We start from the raw sequence: 24,919 nt of genomic DNA, 5'->3' as shown, positions 1-24,919 counted from the left end.
GGAAAAATCCAACAACAAACTAAGTAATAGAAACCTTCCTGAACAGCTAACCCTTTCCTTCTCTGTTGCCCCTCAAACATTTATGCTGCCACATTCTAAATGATGACATGTCCTAAAAGGGAACAGAACTTACTGATGTGCCACATATGTTTGCAAGAGATGAATATGGATGGTGAATTATGGGATCAGCTACATATAATCATTCTGAACACCTAACAGCAGTTATATCTGGAAAGGACTTTATTGTTGCTAGCATCTCAATACATATAATTCTGAGAGGTCTGTATGAAAAAAGATCTTTAAACTCATTTGATTAGAGAGGCTTTTAAATTTTATACTGTTGTTATTGTTTTATTGTTGTGCGCTGCTGCGAGCAGTATTGCTGTTCAAGAGAGGGATATAAGCATTTTAAATAAATGAATAATATACAAAACAAGTAGATTAGAAAAAACAAAAGAAATTGTATCCAAGAATACTGCTTCAGAATACATGTCAGCAGGCTGAATGTTTTTATCTCTATTATGTTAAAAATGCCCTGTCTATGGAAGGATAGATTGTCACAGAGAAGGGTTCTAACCTAGATATCTTCTTGTAATGCTAGTTTTCTTCTATCAGACTCTTTAAAAAACAACAAACCACCTTAGAGGAGCATTCAAGTACTGTATATGATTTCTCCTACATTATGAACTAATGGTACAGTCACATAAGGGCTGTGTCACTTGCTTTCTCTGACTATCAGCCTGGCTCCCTGCTTGTACTTTTCCTGTCAGTACCTGGTTTATCCAGGACACTTTTTAAATGGCAGAAGAGTTGATACCACTCAGTGATGCTGCATTTAGTAGATCTCCATACATTTTTGATTGTATGCATATGAGTATAGAGAAGTATGGTCAATGATTTCCTGTGTTTTGTTTAACTGGTAAAAATGCATCTTGCCTTGGAAAAGCAATGCTTACATCCTTTTTTAAAAGTAGGAACTTCACTCCTCCTCCTCCTCATCATCATCATCATCATCACAACAACAACAAAAATAACAAAGCCTATTTCTAATGTCTAAAATCTAGTTGCCATGATACAATTATTCAGGTGTGCTGAATTCCAACATATCATGACTTGTTATGATTGGACTCAAGTTCTGATTGATATGGCAGTGTGGACACTGCCAACTTGAACTGTACTATGTGTGTGCTGGAATAACCTGACACCATTGTCTATATTCAGAATAATCATATTTGCTCTGTGTGTGTGTGTGTGTGTGTGTGTGTGTTCAGACAACAGCTCAGAAATCAGCTGAGACCATTCAAGGTAAGCCAGATATCTGGCCTAAACATCGATTTATTTGAACAAGATCATTAGTGAAATCTGCTGTAGGAGTATGCACAAAACCGGACTCAAACAGGACCAGGCATTTTTCGATTCTGGCACCCTGACCTAAAACCCCGTCCTAGCTCGAATTCGAGGTTGACCCAGCCATGCAAATATACCCAGGGCGCTTGTGTGGCGGCCTCCAAAATGGCCACCATGTCCACGGAGAAAGCTAAAACAGCACCAAAACAGGCCGAACCAGCCCACAGAAGACTTGGGAGAAGACGGCAAGGGAGGGGAATCATCAGAGACCCCCTTGTGGCTGCAGCAGTACCAGAGGCCGCTGAACTCCCGGAGGCTGCTGAACCCGACAGTAAATTTACCCCCCCCCCCATACTTTCAAACCCCAAGCCAGCCTCAAGCTGAACCGGGCCCTCAAGCTGAACCGGGTGAGCCCTCGCGCTGGCCCGGTTCTATGGAGAACCAGCTCAATCTCCATCTCATATCTGCTGTTTTGTTTCATCCCATCTCTGTTTATTGCAGCACCCCAGTTTTGGTGTTGGGCTTTTTTGTTTATTTTTGCTAACAGCAGCAAATTCTTACCATGAATTTTAAAAACATAAAATCAAATGGTGTTTTAGATGTCACAAAAACATGGAGTAATATGGCTAAAGAGTGGTAGATAGGTGACAGTCTCTCCTCCTGATTGCCCTGCAGGGCATGTAGCAATATCACATTGGTTGTCTACATACCACATAACTAAGTGTACTGAGTTTATATATCACAAAACAGCCTGATTCATTATGAACTTGATAGTTATTCTGAAGTCTTTAAAATGTGTATTGTATTTAACATTGTCTACCTTTGCCATTAAAGCTGCACTCAATATTCTTTGAGTATGTGTTGTAGTTCATAGTCATTAAAGTTTGAAAAGTAACTTCTTAAATCTAAATCCATTGACTGGAAAGAGCACCACTTGCTTTTCATCACTTGTTCAATGGGGCAGCTAAGGTCACCATGACCTGCTGTTCGTTCCCATTTGTCTTGAATCCCAAGGTGAAAAGTTCAGTCTCAGAAGGACAGAAAGGAATCAGATCATACAATATTTCAAAGGAAATACCAAATCTGACTCAAGTAGGTCAAGATTATTTCATCAAGCAGACCTCTGCTCTGAAACCAACAGTATTATGGCCTCCGAAAAAGTGCTTCTGAGCACGTTGGAATTTTATTTTATTACACTGATATCCCACCTGTCATGAGACTGAAGGCAGTGTACGTGGGGTTCACACGGAATCATCACCTAGGCACTGAGCAGATCTAGAGCTGCTGAGCTTCGGCAAAGTGACTGCATCATGTTTCCTCAGGCAATGGTGGCTGGTGCGGGTTCTGCCAGTGGCGGGGGGGGGGGGAGGCACCTTCAAGTGAAAGGTAATTCTTACCTCCTCTACCACCTCACCTGAAAGCTCTTCCCAGCAGTGGTGCACTGCCCAGAACCCACTGTGGCAAAGGATTGGCTCTGCCACTCAGCTGACAGAGGCCATTTGCGTGGCCAGCAAATGGCCTCCAGGCATGTGCAGAGGCCAGCTGAGTGGTGGAGCTGATCCTCCACTGCAGCGGGTGCTGGGTGCTGCGCTGCTGCTGGGAAGAGCTTTCAGGTGCAGCAGTATGGGAGGTAAGCAGCTACATTTAAAGGTGCCTCCTGCTACCCCACTGGCAGTGCCCGCACCAGCTTCCACTGTCCTCAGACTATGCTCTGGGAATATGGAGAAGGAGCAAGTTTTTTTTTTAAAAAAAAAATTATTTCATTTTTCTACATTTTATATCCCGCTCTTCCTCCATGGAGCCCAGAGCAGTGTACTACATACTTAAGTTTCTCCTCACAACAACCCTGTGAAGTAGGTTAGGCTGAGAGAGAAGTGACTGGCCCAGAGTCACCCAGCAAGTATCATGGCTGAATGGGGATTTGAACTCGGGTCTCCCCAGTCCTAGTCCAACCACTACACCACACTGGCTCTTAGTCAAGATACAGTCAAGAAGAGGACCATGATATATCTTATGAGGTAGGTGCCTCTCAGTATGATGAGCAGTTTGGGAGAATGGTCACTTGTGGCTCTCGAGCACTGCAGCATGGCACAGTGGAAGAGCAGGCCCAGGCCTTGGTCTCATACTGAAAGAACGAAACCCAATACTACTCCTTGTTCGTGTAGAGACCTAGGACAACATAGGGCAAAGAAATGCTGGGGACTGGCTCAGTAAAGGCTGGGTTGGGTACCTCCAGCATTCTGGCAGCTTGTCCCTTCCTATGTTTGTATTGACCGATCCACATCTGTCCTTTAAAATCTAGTTGTGATACTGGCTGCTTCACCATTTCAAAGTCCCACGATGCAACCACTTACAATGGGAAAGAAAAAACTGGGAAGAAAGGTCCTTTGGGCTGTTTCTGAAATACTCTGCTGGAGACCCACACACAGCCAAGATCTGGAACTGGATGGACCAGCATTTCACCACCACTCTGATACTGCCACATGTTAGAGAAGCAAAACGCATATACCCTCCAAAGGTAATACTTTAAATATCAAGGATGCACTTTTCCCCACCCACCCCACCCCCCAACTAATATACCTTCCAAATGTCTACTCACGGTTGTACTCATACACTTCAATGGTGATTTAGTGGGCAGATACAGGAACAACCTGCTTATAGGCTATACATCTTGTCTTTTAAAAATTGGAGACATGTATGGGACTGAAAAAGAGAAGATTTGGATGAAAGTGAAGAGCATGCAATGAGAGTGTAGTTGCTTTCAGTGTCCAATGACATCTCTTGCTACTGAAGCAACCACAAATGGAAAAGTGGCAGCCAGGGTTCTGACAGGAGGGGTGAAGAGAAGTTACCCAGTGGTACTCTTGCAGCACTTGCATCCGGGTTGATCCAAAATGACAGCCACGAGAGAACGACAATGAGCAATGTCGGTGCATAAACACCCATCATGTAAAATCCAACTTGTCTTCTTAAAGTGAAGACCACTTCTACACATGTGTAATAACCTTTTGGGGGAAAAAAAACATATTTAGGTCTTCATGGTTCTTTAAGCTCCCGGTCTCAGATAGAAATGCTTTAAAATTTTCATGCAACTTGTTCCCTTACAGAGGTGCCTCCATTTGGTTTCAGAAGATGCCATATTAAGTGTGAACCGTTTAAAAAAAAAGACTGAGGAGGGAAAAGCTGTCCATTGCACAAGGCCCGATTCACTTTCATGTGAAAAAAAATTATTGGGTCATACTATATTTCTGGAAATCACTAAAATATTTGAAAAACAGCTTGCATTTTCAAAATGAACATAAGAAAATTAGTAACCCATTCTGACTGAATGTTGACAGAAGTCTGGTTCTGAATGTTCACTACCTATTGTATATTCTAAGTCATTTTGTGTCCTCCTGAGGAGGAGAGTGGGTCAGAAATATTTTAATAAACAAATATATAATTGCAGTTAAAGAACCAGGCAGCATCAATATTAAAATCTGGATATAGTGCTACAGTGCACATGGTTATTCAGATCTGCAGGAGAATGGTCCATGAAAATTGGGCTTCTGAATGCAGGGGATTTCTTATGTGAATGTTTGTGTGCATCTACCAGCACTGGAAAATCTGCTGACCCATGAAGATTACCCCTTGTTGAATCTTGGTCAGCATGTATATTGCTGCATGTTCCCCCACTGCCCCAAACAATGATAACATCCAGGTGCAATACTACCAGGGATTGGTTTCCAAAGGAGGGGTGGTGGTCACCATGAAGAAGCTGGGCTACATATAGGAAACCATGAATCCAGTAGCACATTCTACAGGTCACCATCCTCAGATTCCACTGAGAAATATTAAAAAGTACTACAACCTGGTGAAGGAATTCCCTACAGATACACAAGAACAAATCTGCACTGACACACTTCAGGACCCATGATCAGGAGCCTTCTAACTACTACCCAAAATACACACATTGGGCAACCTAAGGCACCCTGTTGTCTCAGGCGTTGGCACTAGCACAGTAGGGGCTTAGCTACATGGACTCCATTCTCAAGCCTTATGTCACCAATGCTCTCAGTTATTTGGAGGACTCCACAGATTTCCTGAAGAAACTACAATCCATTGAGCCTGAACCACTCTATGGAGCAGGTTCAGTTTCAGGATTCTATTGTGCGAATACATGATGAACCTAGGAGCACCATTCTATATCAGAAACTCATACCTAAATGCTTCCAGCTTTAATCTGTAAGATACCATATAACAAAACATTACCGTCAGGCTGCATCAGAGGGTGAGGCAAGAGCAAGGCCCCTCCATCAGCCTGAGGAAGACCAGTTTTCATGTGGTCTTTCCCCACGGAGAACTTTTTTTCTTAATTTTTTTTAAAAAATAAATAAAATGTGAGCCCCTTTGAGACAGGATGATTCATATTAAAACATGCTGTTAGCTCTGAGTAGGGGTGTGGATGAAACTGGTTTGGCTGGCTCGGTTCAAATTTGAACCAAATTTGAACAAACCAGGCCCGGCCGGTTCTGAGTCTGGCCAAACAGGGCCATGGGCCGATTCGGGGAAAATACTTGTTAAGGGGAATCCGGCAACTTAGTATTCTATACTAAGGGGGGGGGGAAGAGTACCTTCTCTTTGCAGGAAGCAGGGGTGGCAGCAGAGACATTGGCAGGAGCTCCTGAAGAATATCCCGGGCCAGCAGAGGCCATGTGTGCATGGAGGACCGAAATGGACCGCAGCCAACCCGGGCTGTTCTTCAGGAGGGGTTGGAAGAGCCACTGTATATGTCTCCGCCTCTACCACCTCTGGCGCCTGCAAATAGAAGGTTACCAAGTACCTTTTTTCTACCTCCCCGCTTAGTATAAGGAATGCCCCTTTACTTGTAAAGGGGAATCCTTTCCAGATTCCCCTTTACAAGTATTTCCCCCGAACTGGGGCCAGTCCAGTTTGAACTCGTACTAGCCAAACTGGTTCGATTCAAACCATGGTTCGAATCGAACCGGTTCACACATCCCTAGCTCGGAGGCTGTCAGCAGGAGGCTCTTTCTGAGCCTGTCAGAAAGAACAGAATATTTAAGAAAATACCTTCTTCATCAAACCTGCCACCTATTAAGATCATCTGGGGAGGTCCGGTTGCAGTTGCCACCAGCTCAGTTGATGGTGACTTGAAATCAGGACCTGAAAACATACCTGTTTAGTCAGGCTTTTAGATTATAGTTTTAAAGCTTCAGGTTTTAGAGTTTTTATTTTAATTTTAAATTGTTTAAATGTCTTAATTTTTTCAATGGTTGTTTTTAGATTGCGAACTGCCCAGGGAACTTTTCGTGTAGCGCAGTATAGAAATGAACTAAATAAGTAAATTAAATAAATAAATCTAACAAAATAAATAAACAAATGATCCATTGTTTTCAGCCAGTCCCTACAATGCAGCTACATTTGTTCTACCTCATTGTACGAGGACTCACACACACCTGAAGGATTTACAACAGACATTCCAAAACACAGTCAATGAAGTGAAAAAACAGATTAGGGATGTGCACAAACCTTTTTGGCGCCTCTAATTCGAGGCACCAAAATGCTTCAAGCTCCCCAGCTGAATCGTTTCAGCAGGCAGAGAGCAGGCACTTTAAAGGCAGGGAGGCAGGAGATACCTGCCCCGCTTTTGCTCCTCCGCTGTTCCACTGTGGCACTGTCGGGATTAAACATGGCTTCAGTGCTGCTCTGAGCAGCCCACAGGCATCATCACATAAATTGTATGGTGTTGCTGACCACTCAAGATGACATTCACACATGCGCAGTCGTCATTTACGTGATGACAATGCCTATGGGCTGCTCAGAGCAGCGCTGCAGCCACGTGGTGTGGTGTTTAATTCCAACAGCACTGCAGTGGAGTGGTGGAGGAGAGACGGAGGGGCAGGTGAGACCTGTCTTCCTCTGTTTAAGGAGGAAGTGCCTGCTTGCTGTGGCCCCAGATATGCACAAAATGCTTCATGTATATCCCAAAAACAGATTGACAAGGCTAGTCCCAGAACAAACGACTTTCAGGATAGAGCCAGAAAAGAAAATGACAGAACATAACTGGTTGTCACCTACAGCTCTCAGCTAAAGCCACTCCAATATATCATCAGTGATACTACAGCCCATCATTGTGGACAATGACACATCATTCCCACAGGCCTTATTTAGTAAGTGTGTGTACATGTGTGAGTGTATACACATGCACATGCACACACACACACACACACACGCACACACACACCATATATGTGTGTGTGTGTGTGTGTGTATACACACACACACAGCAATGTATATGTTACTAGTGATATTATCTTCTAAAATGGTTAAGAGTCCAGATATCTAACCAAGTTTTTTTCAAACTGAACATTTGAACATGATCCCCTTGATGATCTTGCAAAACCTTTCTCTGAACACAGAAGTGCACATAAGAAGGTATCCATCTGCTAGTGTATAAGTACAAAATGAGGGGAAAGAATTTTGTATAATTAATACAGTGAAGCCAATCTGTTCTGGTTACTTGATCCTCTGCTCTTTTATGATCTTGAGTAAGTGGAATGCTTTCCATGCCATTTATAAATGGATTCCACAGATCATCAAAATCTTATTTCTTTTTCCATACTATATATGACTTTTATGTGTTCAGCTGCTTGTATTAGATCAGAAATTCACTCTTGCGCTAACTAAAAGTCTTATATTATCTTTCAAGTATTAAGCATAGCATTCCTAGCCACCAACATGTACCATGTAAATTGTATAACAAGGGGGGCAGCTGGCAGTTTTGTGATACTACTACTACTACTACTACTACTAATTATTATTATTATTATTATTATTATTATTATTATTATTATTATTATTATTATTACTATTATTAATAATAATAATTAATAATAATAATTATCATCATCATCATCTTGAAAACTACAAAAAGAAAACAAACCTAAACAGAACACAAAATTTCTTTCAAAACTTCCTTCTGTTTCATTTTCAAACTTCCTTCTGTTTGGAAAGTCTCTGATTCTTATTCTATTAAAAGAAAGATCATAACTGGGAAAAGGATTGTCCCTGGGCATGCAACTTTTAATATACACATTGCAAGTCTGTTTTGCTAAAATGATCATCCAGTTTATAACCCAGTCAAGCCAGAATATGGAAGCTTGGAAAACTAGCTTGGTGGGGGCGGGGAGGAGGCAGAGATGGACTTGGCAACAGAAAGTTGGCAATTAATGTTTAATAAAGAAAAAAGAAATGTACACTGGATCTTTCAATATATGTGTAAGAGGTGTAAATAAAATGTCCCAGTGACATACAATTTTGTAAAAGATTACTATTTAAATAATTGCTTAATGCAAAAACAATCCTAGAACCTTCAAGATATGGAATATTCTTTCAAAGAGTCTCGGCGGGTTGTGGGGTTTGTTTGTTTTTTTAAATTGAGGCTATGGTTAAGCCGCCAAACATGCTTGCACTAATGCTGAAGCTAATAACTGATTATGAATCTTTGCAATCAACCAATTAATGCAGTACTTATCAAACTTGGGTCTCCAGATATTGTTGGACTACAACACACATCATCCTCAGCCACAATGGCCTCTAGACTATACAGACTAACAATCTGCACAGGTGGCCCTCATAATTTGCAGTCCCAGCACCCATGGTTTTGCATATACACAAACAGGCTATGGAGACCAAACTTCATTATTTGCAGATACAAAAAGGGTCAAAATTAGCCTAGGTGGCCGAATACAAAAACGGTTAAAATTCCTGGGTGGCCGGAAATGACTTCTGAGGTAATTTCTGGCCACCATTTTGCTGACAAGATCAATTTTGTGGCTCTTCATTTTTAAAAAATTCCTGTGGTTTTTCATGGAAAATCAATGGAATTCGGGTTTGCATGGGGCATTGCTGGACATCTGGAGAGCATAGTACTTTATTTAACTTATTTCTTCTTTTTATTGCCCTTTTTTGCCATTTGCCCTTCAGGAACCTAACCCCCCAATTGCCATTGATTTAAGGTCTCATTATCCACAGTTTCATTATCCGGGGTTGTAGCTGAGAATGGAACCCCCGCAATGAGGGCCACCTGTATAGTTCAATGGGCTAGCACTACGGTCATTCTGGTTCTGTAAGCACAGGCACAGCACATGGGGCAAGGCTGCCTCCACAGAGGGACCTGGATTTCCCAAAAGCAGATTAAAAGGCTCCCTATTGCTCAGCCAGTCCATCTCAGCCTATCACGAGTGGAAGGTCCTCCTCCTCCTTCTCCTCCTCCTCCTCCTCCTCCTCCTCCTCTTCCTAGCCGCACACAGTCTTCCCAGGAGCTGACTGAGCAGAGCTCCGCAGCAGCTGGTGGCCAGGGAACTGGGGTGGGAGTTAGCATGAGAAGAAGAAATATATGCTGAGTTAAACCAAGTAAGTATTGGATCAGCCCTCCCCCCCACCCCCCACCACTAGGTCTCAGGGCAGTGACCCCAAGCTAAGCCTGATCCTTCCACCGTTTGTGCAGCCTGTGACCCAAGCAACAGTTGAGGAGGTTTCCACCCAGACAAAACATGAGAGCGCTGCTGTCTGCTTGGAGGATGCCCCATCTTTCTCTCCCCAACCCCATCCCTTCCTCTCCTTCGACTCATTTGTTTTATTTTGCTTTGCTTTCCTCTACTGGAGAAAACACAACTTTTTCACTCAAGTAATCAAGCATGTCCTTGACAGGTTTTTCTTTTTTTACTCTCAATAGCATTCTTTAAGAAGGCTAGAAAAGGGACTTTGTTTGTGATTTTTGAAGGGGGAGGGAAGGGTATGGAGAGGGGAGTGTTAGAGCGATATAAAATGCACTCCAAAAACCCCTTTCAGTGCAGTTCTATTTTATACATATTCTAGCGTTGTAAAAATGCACCCCTCCTTTTGAAAAGGAGGAGATCAAAGCAGCTTTATATGCACCTTCCTCTCCCAGAATGGAAGGCTATGGAGTATTCTGGTGAAAAAAAATGCATTCAGCTAATTTAACTGGTAGAATTGTTCATGCAAAATGTTCCAATGTAAGAAATAGTGCATTGCAGCTCCTTTTGCAGTGGTGGTGGGGGATCTCAAGTGTAATGTGGAGGTCTCCAAAAGCCTTTAGGTCCAGACTCCAAAGTTGCCTAGGTGCGCCACTAGGCATTATGCTGATCTGTAATGCCTGTCCAATTTTCTCCATCATATTTTCAGGCAGAAAATATGGGCTGCCAAGCCAGGCAATTTTGGAGGTAGCTCTGAAAAACTCAGCCTACAGGCAGACACCACCCCCCTACCCCCAAATCTCCTCAGAATGATAGTATGTCATGACTAGGGCTGCCACTATCATCTACAAATGTATGGTATACACTATAAAAAGGTTAATGACACCCACACTTACTACCACCAAATTGTGGCTGGCCACCTCACTCACAACTTACTAGGAACTTTGCAAGAACAAATTCCCTCCTAATATTGCTCTGTTTAGTCCTAAACTCTTCAACACTTTCAAATTTCACCCAAACTGCTTCTAAGAGAATTTTCATAATATCTCTAGAATGACTGAACTGTACCACATTTATTTGAATGTGATATCTCCCTGGCATGTGATTTTAAGCCCCATTCTTTCTGGTAGTAGATGGTGGTCAGAGAAATTATTTATTTATTTATTCATCATATTTTATACCACCTGATATGTACATCTCTAGGCAGTGTACAAAATTTAATATTAAAAATCACAGGTTAAAACACAATAAAAACAATATAAAACAAATTATTAAAATTATTAAAATTCTAATTAAAAGCTTGCGAGAACAGGGAAGTCTTGAGGGTCTTCCTGAGAACAAACAGAGAAGGAGATGCTCTTATTTCAGCAGGAAGCATATTCCAAGTCCCTGGCGCAGCCACAGAGAAAGTCCAGTCCTGAGTCGCCACGAGATGAGTTGGTGGAAACCATAACTGGACCTCTCCAGAAGATTATAAATGGCGGGATGGTTCATGACAAACGAGGTGCTCTCTTAAATAGCCTGGACCCAAGCCATTAAGGGCTTTATAGGTAAGAACCAGCAGTTTGTATTTCACCTGGCAACCAGTGTGGTTCTTTCAGAACCAGTGTTATATGGTCCCTTCGTGTTATCCCAGAGACCAATCTGGCTGCTGTATTCTGTACCAATTGTAGTTTCCGGACTACATACAAAGGCAGCCCCATGTAGAGTGCGTTACAGTAGTCAAGCTGGAGGTTACCAGCATATGTACCACTGTTTTAAGGTCATTCACCTCTAGAAGTGGACGTAGCTGACGTATCAGCTGAAGTCTATAAAAAGTGCTCCTGGCCACTTCCCCAACCTGAGAAACTAGGGAGTGCTTTGGGTCCAGGAGCACTCCCAAGCTATGTACCTGATCTTTCATGGGGAGTGTAACCCCATCCAGACCTGTATTTCCATCTTATTTGGATTCAACCTCAGTTTGTTATCCCTCATCCAGCCTATTACTGCCTCCAAGAAGGCATTTAGGGAAGATATGCCATTTCCTGATGAGGTCAACATGGAGAAGTAAATCTGGATGTCATCAGCATATTTATAACATCCAGCACCAAAACTACTGATCTCTCCCAGCAGTTTCATGTAGATGTTAAAGAGCATTGGAGACAGTATGAAGCCTTGTGGAACTCCGTACTTCAGTCCTTGCTTTGCAGAGCAACAGTCTCCAAGCCACACCATCTAGAATCTACCAGAGAGATAGGAGGGGAACCACTGTAAAACAGTGCCACCCAATCCCACCTCCTTCAGGCGGTCCAGAAGGAAACCACGTTCAATGGTATTGAAAGCCACAGAGAGATCCAAAAGGATCAACACACGCCCTCTGTTGATAGCCAGTTGGAGATCATCCATCAGGCCGACCAAAGCAGTCTCAACACCATAGCCCACACAAAAGCCAGTTTGAATTGCGTCTAGATAATCTGCCTCGTCCAAAACTGCTTGGAGGTAAGAGGCCACCATCCATTCAATCACCTTTCCCAACCATGGAAGCTTAGAAACAGGTCTGTAATTAGCTAACTCCGAGGGATCTAGTGCAGGTTCCATCCAAAGTGGTCTAATAATAGCCTCCTTAAGACAAGGAGGCATCCTGCCCTCCCTCAGAGAAGCATTTATAATATTTACCAGACTTTTTCTGATAATATAATTATCAGATGAGATAATCCAAGTTGGGCAAGGGTCAAAAGAACAGGTTGTAGTACGCACAGTCCAAAGCAGTTTGTCAACTTCCTCAGGAATCACAAACTAAAAATGATCCAATCTAATCTCATAAGAGGAGTTGCTGTACACATCCACAGTAGAATCTGCAGTAACCATGGAATCATTAACCATGGTTCGTGGAACTTTCTCTGAATGCGAGAAATTTTATCCGCAAAAAACCCATGAAAATGGGGAGATGACAGGAGTTCGCACCCATGGAACACCACTCTGATCAGAGCAAAAGACTAAAGCAAGCATGTGACCAGCATGTGATCAGCATCACATGGTCACATGTTGAGCATGTCGGTCCAGAGACCAATTGGGATAGGCCCACAGTTGTCATGGCCGCTATGAACTCTTGAGCCGCTCCCGACAACCTGGTCCCAAAATAAACATTGAAGTCCCCCACCATCAACAAACTGGGCCACTCCAGTGCCAATGTCCACTGCTAACTTGGCAAAGAGGCACCTTTGAATGTGACAATTCTCTTTATTTAGCAGGGAAAGAGTAACTGGCCCTATCCACCCCCAACACAGTACCTCCAGTGACTATTGCTGGTGTCTATCTGATTTTGCTTTCTGGATCGTGAGCCCTTTGGGGACAGGGATCCATCTTATTCATTTATTATTTCTCTGTGTAAACCACCCTGAGCCATTTTTGGAAGGGCGGTATAGAAATCAAATAAATAATGACAACAATTCAGCAACCAGGTCTGTCAGCTCAATTAAGGACTCCACTGGGCAGCAGGGTGATCGGTACAGCAGCAGAAGTCTCAATTTATCCCTGGTCCCTAGACTTGGGTACACATATTCAATGTGATTAATAATCATGAATAACATAATATAGCTGAATGGAGCCTGACCACATAAACTAATTCAGTAATGAATAGATGACACTACATACCAGTCCCTTTGTAGTATTTGGTACAGTTGCCCAATTTCATATCTTCTTTCTTAATGTCAAACTGGGGTAAAGCAATTTCCTCTAGTTGAACAGGATCACCCGATTGCCAGATAAATTGTAGATCATCAGTAGTATAGCCAACTATGTGTTTCGGGGGGGGGAGAGAATAAAGAGAAAGAAATAACACATGCAATAGCCAGAACATCAAGAGAGATATCAAGTCTTTTCCTTATATTGTTTGTCCCAGAAAACAGTGGCTTCGTTATTAGCAGGTGCTCATCATGCCAATCATGCTGTCAAATAGCAGTGATTAGTGATGCTTATCTGAGCAGAAACTGAATCCAGTGGATTAACCATGGTTGCCTCATTGTGAGTATTATGACCCTGACACTCTTCTCCAGCTTTGATTTTAATCCAAGCTGAAGAAGATATTTAAATTCTCCCTCCTTCCCTTTTACTTGTCCACACAATCCCTGCCTCAAAGCCCATTGAATCCCCTACATTTCTTGCTGTTCCAGTGGTAGAAGGGAAATGGAGGGATGTCTCTGGCATCAAAGCAATGATCCAGGCATCAGAGAGGAAAGGGGTGGAGAGAGACACCCCTCCATTATGCTGCTGCAAGGAAGGTAAGTGGAGGAAGGCAAGGGGAGGCAAAGTCAAACAGATGAGCAAGCAGAAAAGGGGAGCAGGAACTGACATTCATTAGGACTGCAAGAGGGATTTGATCCTGTTACTTGCCCAGTGACATCACTGAAGTACAACAGGGTCCAAAACAGGCCTGAAATTAAGTTTATTTTTAAAAACTATTTTCTGATTTAGGGGACTAATTTGTTTTTATGAGCCTAAATTTAAACCCAAGTGGGAGAGGGCCACCCATCATTAATTACCATTAATTACCCATCATTAATTACCACATTATATTCACTAACAATATGTATCAATATTCAGAAATAATATGTACTAATCACTAAATAATGCTCTAAACAATAAACTCCACTGCCTCTCAATTTGCTCCTAAGTTCAATTCAAAGTGCTCCAAATGACCAGTATCCTGAGGTCTGCCTTCTCCCATTCAAAAAGTGCCCATTTCTTAAGGTCTCCCTCTGAAGCCTGGCCCCAGGTGTCTCCTCCTGCAGAGACTGAGTGGTTCACTACCACCTTATCTGTGGAATACCCTCCCCAGAGATGCTAGCAAGGTGTTACATTTTAAAACCAGGCAACAAATATTTTATTTCCCAAGACTTTTGACAGCTTGTAATTATGGATAGTTATCCATAAGACAAAGTATGTAAGATTAAAATGGAGTGGCAGACTCATTATGTACCTGGCCAAAATATGTTGCCAAGGAAATGTTGGCTATGCCAGCTAGAACTGGCTTCACTTCAACTGGGGTGGTGATGCCTACGCATATTGGCCAAGAGACAATATGCTACTTAGGCAGAAGAATGCAAAGGAATGGTGGATCTTGGTGGAGTTTCAATCTCCCCCGATCCCTCCCAGCCTTCTTTTCAAACCCCCTCAGTTTCAAAAGCAGTTTGGTGAAGGGACACATGTGGCTGTTTGAGAAAAATAACTTGAAAACCCATTTGGGCCCACAGTATTTCTTCCATGGCTGGTTGGATGCCATCTGAGTTTCTTCTCTGCATACCTGCAGTGTTTGAACAGCTATTGGACTTTCTCAATTTCATAAACATCCCTACAAAAGGTATGCTATGGCTGACATCCAACCCTAAAAATATGTTCCTGAGGATCATGCTCATCTTCAGGAAGCACAATGGACTTGGGAGGGAAGGGGAGATTGATGGAAATTGTTCCTCCCTTGTAGCTCCAGTCTGGATGTCAAACCATGATCCCAGATTCAGTTCATAGATATACATTCAATTCAGATCAGTGGGGGCTTCTAAATAAATGCATTTAGAAATTAGGCTTCAAAATGACAATGCCATGACAATGGGTTTTAATAGGGAAAAGTCTAACAGACGAGACAATGATGAATGCGACTTTGTGAAGGAATTTTAAAAGTCCACATGAAACATTATGCACTACATGTTCTTGTTCTGTTCAGTTTCTAGGCATAACAACTATTTTTATGCACAATCTGATTTACATACAGCTCTCCAATTGCATCTTGCAACGCTGCGTATCCATAGGAAACAAGGTCAAGTCCAACGGGCATGAGAGAGTAATGGATAATCTGGAAATGTAAACAGAAAGCTTGTAAGCAACTCAAAATGCCCTCAAAAGTAGCCAAGTAAATGAAGAGAGGGTTTGTGTTTTATGTTTGCTTTCATGTTTATAATTGGCTATAAATCATATTCACCATATAATAATCAGGTCCCAAATATGTTCCTATATAATTTGTAGAACTGCGAGTACACTAAAAAAAATGCTGCACTATTATTATTATTATTATTGTTATTATTATTATTATTATTATTACGATTTCTATACCACCCTTCCAAAAATGGCTCAGGGCAGTTTACAAAGAGAAATAACAAACAAATAAGATGGCTCCCTGTCCCCAAAGGGCTCACATTCTAAAAAGAAACATAAGACACACACCAGCAACAGTCACTGGAAGTACTGTGCTGGGGGTGGATACGGCCAGTTACTCTCCCCCTGCTAAATAAAGAGAATCACCACGGTAAAAGTTGCCTCTTTGCCCAGTCAGCAAGGGTTCTATGGAAGAGCAGCATATGATTTAATGTTAAATGTTAAACAGTGGCAGAAGTCAATCCCTGTGCTTGACTTGCAAATTGCAGTGGGGAATTGAACAAATGGTCTGATGCCATGATGCTGTGCCCATAGGAAACAATGGCACAGATAGCTGTGTCACAATCATGCCAGCTCGGGTTTACTTTTGCTAATATAGCCCTTTAAGTATGAGGGAGCCAGCGACTTACACATGCTGGCCTGCACTGTGGCTAGTTCCAGTATTCTCTCATGGCTTAGTTGGCTGTATATGCAGTTTAAGTTGCTACATGGATGTGTGCCTGGGATCACTTACTTTTCAGCTCAGGTGAGCAGATGACTGGCAAATTACAAAGATGTTTTATACTGTATTTTTCAGGTAAGCTACTGTTGTATTCTATCTAGTAATCGTTTATGTTTTGTTGTTGAGAAGTTTGTCCCAGTGGGGATCCTGTAGAGAGTGTGGGGGGTGGAGTCAGAAAGGAAAAGGGAGGGAAAGGAGAAGGAGAAAATGGAGTTGTTTCTGAAAAACTCTTCATATATCTACATAAGATTTCTTTGTGTCTACGAGAGAAGCAGCTATAAATCAGCTACTAAATCAGGGGTTCATAAATATTTCACAGAATCCCACTTATGATGAACTGAATTCTCTAAATTATCTTGAATTCTAATTCCATGAAATCTAAATTGTCATCATGTATTACTACTCTACTAGACCCACAGAAAACACATTTGTATAGACTCAGGAACAAAAGCAGGACACAAAACTTGTAATTTTATGGACAACTGTTATGTTGTGATATGTAATTCTTCCTTGGTAAGACCTTATTTTAGTTACACCACTTTCCCCAGGATTCTAGCATCCCTGGCCAGATGTCCCACAAAAAATCAAAACCTATTTTTGTACGTTCTGTTTTGATTCTGTAGAAAGGTCAGAGGTCCTCTTGCCATAGTAAATGCTAGACTACATGCCATCAATTCCAGCAGGCTGGTGAAATGGTGTGTTAGAGATAGGAAGAGGCCACTGTTACTGAGCAGTGATTGAGGGGAGGAGGACCTAACACCCTTTCCAGAAGATGCAAGGGATTGGTGGAGGTGGGACAGCAGAATCTGCCATTTGTACCCTTGTCATAAACTCCACACTGTATGATTCTGATAGTGACTCCAGTCTTCAGGCATTCCCTGCTACCATGGCCATCTCACATGTCCTGAAGCAAGGGCATCCCCCTCTGGCAGCCTTGTACTTTCCAGCATGCCATTTCGCTTGCTGCCAGTATTAGAATCTGAGACTAGTTTATGTAATAGCATTGCAATCCACTTGGAGTCTTCCATCTGGCACAATCTGTGATCTATACTGTGCAAGTGAATTAAGACATATCATATGAGACCAAGAGCAACTCCAAATTCCAACAGTGGAAAGAGTCAGGTTCTCTGACCACATGACCACTACATTGCAAGTCAATACTGATAACTTCCTATAAAGATATACTAATTTGTTATTTTATTTCAAAAGCTGTGCTTCACATTTCCCAAATTAATCAAACAGTAACATTTATATTTTCAAAGTCAATACAGGAGAACCTCGTTATTCACGGAACCACAATTAGACACCTGTTTCCAATAGCCACAGTTATGAAAGGGTTAAAACACACGTATCTGTGGTTCTTACAGGGCCAGAAGTGATTGCGGAGGTCACTTCCACCCGCCATTTTGTCTAAAGGAGCCATTATGTGGTTTCTGGGGGAAATGACCTTTCCTGTGATTTTTTTTCAATGGGGGGGCATTTCATCCTTTGGGGGCATTCCTGGGCACATGGGGGGGGGATTCCTGAACATATACAGACCTCGCAGATCATGGCATAGTAAGCTTTTTCACTTTTTTGGCTGTTTTCCCTCCACCCTGGAACCTAACCCCGCTTTTCCCATTGTCATAATGCATTGTTATTCACAGTTCTGTTATAGCAGTAGGTGAGGAACAGCACCCCGGTGAGTGACAAGGTTCTCCTGTAGTAGAAGTATGAAGGAAAGTAAAAAAGTACCTCATGCTGACCAGGACATCCCCATCACGAGATATAAATAGAAGAATATTTTCTTGAGTGACATCATGGAAGTTGGCACTCTTTTCATTTGCAAAGAACAGATCTGGCTTCCACAGACACTTAAACATGGTGGGATCCACAGTTAATGTATCTGAACCCCGCCAATCCGCAGGTAGTTTGAGTCGGGGATCATTCCACTTTTGTCTTAGAAAAATGTTAACTCTATAATCCTGCGTGAAACATATAAATACACATTACACTGGCAGGAAAACTATAACACACAAAGCCTAAATCAGTGAGGATAATTAGACAATTCATAAAATAGATTCCTGACTTGGTCTTCACTAAATGTTACTGACACATAATCATTATGAAATGTGAAATCATCACTGAAGCAAGATTAAACTATTTTTGAGCTTCTGTTTTTCAAAATGGCATACGCTAAAATTGACATACAATACAGACATAAATCAAGATTAGCACAGTATCTTTTGGATACTTCAAGGAACTACCAAGAGCCTATATGGTTGTGTATGTTCTGCCTAGCCAAGCCTCTAGGAGGCTTCTGTTGCCGTTTCTCTTTAAAAGACTGCTGTCTGTAAGGATGTGCACGAAACAGATTTTGTGTTTTGTTTCTAACTCAAAACAAAATGCAAATGGCTGAAACATTCCATCGAAATAGCAGTCGACCCAATTGTTTGAATGATACAAACCCTAGACTTTTGAGTGTTTGGCCATAGGGAGCAATGTGAAAACACAAAATACCCCATAGGATCCTATGAGGGTTTGGAGGGAAAGTTAAATTTGTTTAAAATCACCCACTTGCCCATTTCTTTTGTGGGTTGGGTGGTGGGTAGCACCCATCATGCTCTACCACACAATCACTTTAGTGTCCCTAGGAGCTACCTATTGGAAAAAATTCCCCATTGTTTCCTATGGCCAGAAAAAGCTGCACTCACAGAATGCACACAAGTTTTGCATTGCAATTTGCAATGCATTTTGCAACCCTGCCTTGAAAAACACTGCAGAAGCACACAGTAGAAGGGAATCTGTCCCTCCCAACATAGAACACAGAATCCACTGCTAGCCACAGTGCTTGTGCTGCAGTAACATCACTGGCACAAGTTGCTCTCTCACACATAATTATCACCCCTTACTTCCTAACACTGCAACATCAGCACCACAATAGCCCCCTTAGCAGCAAGTATAGCCATAAGCTCTATGAGAGCACCTCCAGCCACATTTCGGAATACACTTTACAATGCAGATTGAAGAGCACACCAGAGCAGTGAGTGAAGCACAAGTTAGTCTCAAGGCCAGGCATGGAGCTCATCACAGCAATTACCAAGAAATATCTCTCTCTCTCTCTCTCTCTCTCTCACACACACACACACACACACACACATACACACACACACACACACACAGCTGCCACTGTCCATTTCTCACTGTACACTATCTCAAAAACAAACCAAACCACAATTCAAGTAAGGCAGACACCCAAGTTCTGCCTTTGTCAATCTGAGGTCCAGCAAAGCCAGACAGTTACACCAGCAATAGCACCATATATTATACTCAGTGTTGAGGAAAGAAAACCACAAAATCAAACCTTTCTTCTTCCTCTCCTGCTGTATCCTTTTCAAGAGACACTATAAGGGCTCTCTCTGCCTCCCAGTCCCTTTGAATACAATATTCTGACTGGTTCAAACCAATGCATGGGAGAGAAGCATGGGCACACATAGGTTTCCCCCCTTCTGCAGCTGGTACTCCAGCTCACCATCCAATCACATGGGGCCAGTTCATCTGAACCACTCCCTGCACACTGTTCACATACTACTTTCAAGTAGTATTAAATTACTTTTAATTATTACTTTCAAATGAACTGCCCTATAGATTAAGTGACAGAGCACTGGCATGTGGGAGGAGGCAAATGAGTGCACCCATGCTGCTCCCCCACTCACTAAATTGGACTAGTTCAGAGTATGTGTGGACTTGTTCTTTGGGTCTCTAATAAATGAGGATAGCAATTCAACATATATTCTGGTGCTCTGCAAACTATGCAGAATATGTAAACCATATAAGAGCGACCAGTTGACCTATCCTTCCACATACTGGAAAATCTAACATGGATGCAGTTATGATAAATGTTTTGGCAGAGACTTAACATAAAACCTAATAGTGTATACCTGTATTTTTTTTTAAGGAAGCAGAAAAATCTTGAGTAACATAATCAAGGGCACAGAGAAAGTAACTGAAGTAATGGGTAGAATTGGGAGAAAAGCAAGTGAACAAGGTTGACTCAGATGGCCTGACTTGCTTCATATAAAATCCCAGCACCTTACCCTTCTCTCCCCAAAGTCTTTGGCTGCCTAGTAGTGTTTCTATCTGATGGTGTGGAGGTCTCTCATGGTTCAAAGGCCTGATGTTTTAAATCCATGTATACTGAATGAAAGTATAAACTCTGGTGGGAGTATGGCTCTCATGAATAAGAATAAGGGGAAGGCAACAACCCACTGGGGAAATGATGTATTCTTATGGTTTTAGGAGGAGAGTACAACTCTGATGCCCTTTTACCCAAAGGCATCAGTTCCCCTGTTAGAGTGGAGCCAAAGTTCAAATCTGGGATGGAGCATTCTCATGAGGCATTGCTTTCTGAACCACACTATATCATAACTGCTCTGGTTTTAAAAATATGACTACTGCAATTTATTAACATCTTCTTTATTTAGAATTTGCCATACTATAAAGCTAGAAATAATTAACAGTATCCATTTGGCATATTGAGAGGAATATAATTGAGAACAGTACAGAGAACTGTTTTATTTAAATCTTCTATAGAGTTACAAAAGAGAATATATGTAGCATTAATAAAATACTCGAATGAAACCAAGGTTTAATAGAACACAGAGAAGAGTTGGTTGCCCACATCCATAACACTGGTGACAGATTTTTTAAATAAAAGTAGTTTAAAAGGAAATAACTTCAATATAAGAAATAAATGCTGGTTTTATAGATTACATAAATATGCACATATGAAAAGATGCATAGAAATATGAAAATAATCTTAAAGAAGACTGGGGAAAACATGACAAGTGGCATGGAACAGGCCACAAATTTATCATAACGTGAGTCAATTAAAAAGGAGGGAAGGTATATACTATACCCTGTATAAGTATTTCCCCACTGTATGGGTCAAACTGTTGCTCTAATCTAGCACAAGAGAGATATGTATAAAAGCAGGCATCCATGCATGCAAGTGTATGCACATAATAACATTTCTATCACCATGCTTATTCAGTCCCTGCTCAACTAGCTGGATATGTGGGGTGATGTTTACCTAGATGGGGGTGCATATCCCCATACAAATTTCACTAGCTGTTATGTATGATGAGTTGCTCACAATTAGAACAGGACTGGGTCAATAGCTGACATGTCCTGCAGTGTAATGCAGGCAGTAAAGACCCACCCATGCTGCTGCAGGGCTCTAAATCACTGGAGATGCTGCTGTGCAGGAGCACAGTACTGGGAGTGCTGATTCTTGCATGATAGCATGTTGGGCACTGCTTCCACTGGGAACAATAGAAGTAGTGCACAACACACAGTTGCACAAGAGTCAGCAGTTCCAGTACTGCCCTCTTGCACAGCAGCGTTGCTGAGAGATTTAGAGCCCCGCAGCAATGCTGGCAGGTCTGCACCACACATGTTATGCATGGGACATGCCACCATTGTTTTGGAGAGCTTTCTTAATTCAAGAAGCAAATTTCCTCATGTGCAATAAAGGCAAAACAAAGAATGTGCAGCACATGAAAAGAGAAGTGGGGTGGAACAGCCTGTTCTGCAATTTCCAATGAGGCAGCTTTGCTAAACACAACCTTGCAAATAACAGAGTTGCTTTATTATCTTCCAGCATCAACTGTCAAAATTACAAGTAGGGTGGCACACTATTGTGTAGAATATAGGTTGGTAAAGAAAGTCAGCACTCACCTTGTGTCCCTTAAGTTAGTTCAAGGCCTAAATGAAAGGCAGGGAGGCATGAAAGGAAGCCTACAGCTTCCCCTAGCAATGGCTCTGCAGGGCATTTTATCATCGTGTAACTATCCTTGCCCTAGTTTTCTTTTTTCTTTTGGGGTTAAAGTTACTCAACCACTTGAGTAGTATACAGAGCAAGGATGGCCCAGTGCAGTGAGAGAGAAGCCCAACAGAACATCCCACCTAACTGAATCAGTGCAGTGGGGAAGTAGCAATTTCTGATGCTCTTCCCTTCTCTGAGGGGAGATGCTCTTCCCTTCTCTATAGGAGGAGATCTGGTCTTGTGGTAGCAAGCATAAATTGTTCCCTTTGCTAAACAGGGTCTACCCTAGTTTGCATTTGAATGGGAGATAAGTGAGCTCTGTAAAATAATTCCCTCAAGGGTTGGGGCCACTCTGCCAAAAGCACCTGTATGCTTCCATGCAGAGGGTTCCAACTTCCCTCCTTGGATCTCCAAGACAGGGCTGAGAGAGACTTCTACCTGCAACCTTGGAGAAGCTGCTGCCAGTCTGTATAGCAGGGGCGTAACTATAATAGGGCAAGGGGAGACAGTTGTCTGGGGGCCCACTGCCTTGGGCCCCCCCAGAGGCAAGTCACATGACTGACTCCCCCAGCCACGCACCCGCCCGGGCTATTCATCCTCTGAAATTGATGTGAGTGTTAAGACCTGGAGCTACCAGAATAGCATGTCTTTCTCTAGTACCATTAAATGACTTGCATCAATTTACAAAACCTTTAAAAAATAATTTAGGATTATGTTCTATTGTGGCACATAAGGGGGATAGATAGATAGATAGATAGATAGATAGATAGATAGATAGATAGATAGATAGATAACTATGCTTTTTTGTTACCACTATTCAGCCTCATTTAAGACTTCTTTACTTCATGAGCTTCAGTGAGTGGGGGCCCCATTTTAAAATCTTGTCTCTGGGCCCACTCTAACCTTGCTACGCCCCTGCTGTGTAGACAATACTGAGCTAGATGGAACAATGGTCTGACTCAGTAGAAGGCAGCTTCCTATGTTCCTAAGCCCTTTGTGCTACCTGAAAACATGTCCCTGAGGACTGTGTAGCCCTCAAAGAAATTTTTTTGGGTGTCACAGAGAACTTCCTGGGGAAGGGCATCAAAAATTGCTGCTTCCCTGGTACAGTTAGTTGGGAAGTTCTGTTAGGCTGCTTTATTTATTTATTATTTATCTATGTAAATCACTTTGAAAACTTTTGTTGAAAAGCAGTATATAAATATTCTTAATCATCATCCACTCCCTCACCGCACTGGTCCATCCTTGCTCTCTATGTTATCCACTGGTACTACAGTTCAAGTTCTATTTGTAACTCTTTAATGATGATTTGGTTCCACAAGAAAATTCTCACAGATACAGACTTTTAAGTTTTAGTGGCCATCAGTTAGAGACAAGCTGAGATATGAGAAGCACGCCAAACACTTTGGCTGTCCATATGAACTCCAAAGAAAATAGGTCTTATATTCATTTATTTCATGGTACAGAAATGTTAAAATATTAGCTTGCCTTTAACCCTAGATTAGGGCAACCAATGAACTGAGCTCTATAGCATGGATTTCCTGGCTCTAAAAACATCTGGGTTATAGCCAGGAGTTTTTTTTAATCAGTTATATATATTACCGACCTCTGTTCTATATTTCAGACATGCCCACATGAGCCAAGGTCTTTGAAACACACTAATGAAAAAGCCAATAACCCCTTTATGACTCTAGGTTTCCTTCTTCAGAGGGAAGATACAGGTCAGGACCAGCCTTAACATGAGGCATCCCTAGGAGACCGTTTAGGGCGAGGGGGGGGGGAAAGGGTCATAACTTTGGTTGATCCGCCAGTTGCAACCGTCTCGACCAGCAGGCCCTGGCAATGGTAACTCATGCCCTCGTCATCTCTCGTTTGGATTATTGTAATGCACTCTACCTGGGGTTGCCTTTGAAGATGATCTGGAAGCTTCAGTTGGTCCAGAATGCAGCGGCCCGCCTGCTTATCGATGCTAGGAGACATGGTAGTGTGACACCTCTCTTGCGGTCACTGCACTGGTTACCTATTTGCTTCCAGGTTCAATTCAAAGTGCTGGTCCTCACCTTTAAAACCCTTCAGAGCTTAGCACCTGCTAACCTTCAGGACCGCCTCTCCCAGCCAGTCCTGTCCCATCCTGTGAAATCTTCTCAGGTTGCCCTTCTTTTGGTCCCTGGTCTCAGAGAGGTCCATAGAACTAGGGCCCGTGGAAGGGTTTTCTCTGTTGCTGCCCCTTCACTTTGGAATTCTCTTCCCTCCTCAGATTTGGTCTGCCTCCTCCCTTTCAGCCTTTATTTATTTATTTATTTATTTAATTTATATACCGCCCTTCCAAAATGGCTCAGGGCGGTTTACAATTAAAACAACTCATAAAACAATGAAAAGCTAAAACAAATTAAAAACAATAAAACAACTAACAATTTAAAAACATTTTAAAACAAAAATTAAACATTGTCCCCAGACCCCAGCTCAAGAAAACACGTAGCACTTAGCAATAGCACTTACATTTATATACCGCTCTATAGCCAGAGCTCTCTAAGCGGTTTTACAATGATTTAGCATATTGCCCCCAACATTCTGGGTACTCATTTTACCGACCTCGGAAAGATGGAAGGCTGAGTCAACCTTGAGCCCCTGGTCAGGATC

General features: G+C 42.2%; 1 protein-coding gene across 6 annotated transcripts in view; it reads right to left on the bottom strand.

The window, feature by feature from the left end:
• GLRB (glycine receptor beta) overlaps window positions 1–24,919 on the bottom strand; it is a 74,706-nt gene that overhangs the window by 6,541 nt on the left and 43,246 nt on the right. For 4 of the 6 annotated variants that reach the window (XM_053253560.1, XM_053253559.1, XM_053253561.1 and 1 more), the window contains 5 exons: window positions 18,208–18,437; window positions 15,590–15,672; window positions 13,479–13,619; window positions 6,418–6,510; window positions 4,200–4,352 (listed from right to left, as the gene is read on the bottom strand). In XM_053253560.1, coding sequence (XP_053109535.1) covers window positions 4,200–4,352; window positions 6,418–6,510; window positions 13,479–13,619; window positions 15,590–15,672; window positions 18,208–18,437 — 700 coding nt within the window. The remainder of the gene's footprint in view (window positions 1–4,199; window positions 4,353–6,417; window positions 6,511–13,478; window positions 13,620–15,589; window positions 15,673–18,207; window positions 18,438–24,919) is intronic. The other 2 variants (XM_053253563.1, XM_053253564.1) reach the window with 2 other exon arrangements.

The sequence above is a fragment of the Hemicordylus capensis genome, chromosome 5, assembly GCF_027244095.1.
Source record: "Hemicordylus capensis ecotype Gifberg chromosome 5, rHemCap1.1.pri, whole genome shotgun sequence".
NCBI classification, from domain to species: domain Eukaryota; kingdom Metazoa; phylum Chordata; class Lepidosauria; order Squamata; family Cordylidae; genus Hemicordylus; species Hemicordylus capensis.
This window is presented reverse-complemented; position numbering and strand designations above follow the sequence as displayed.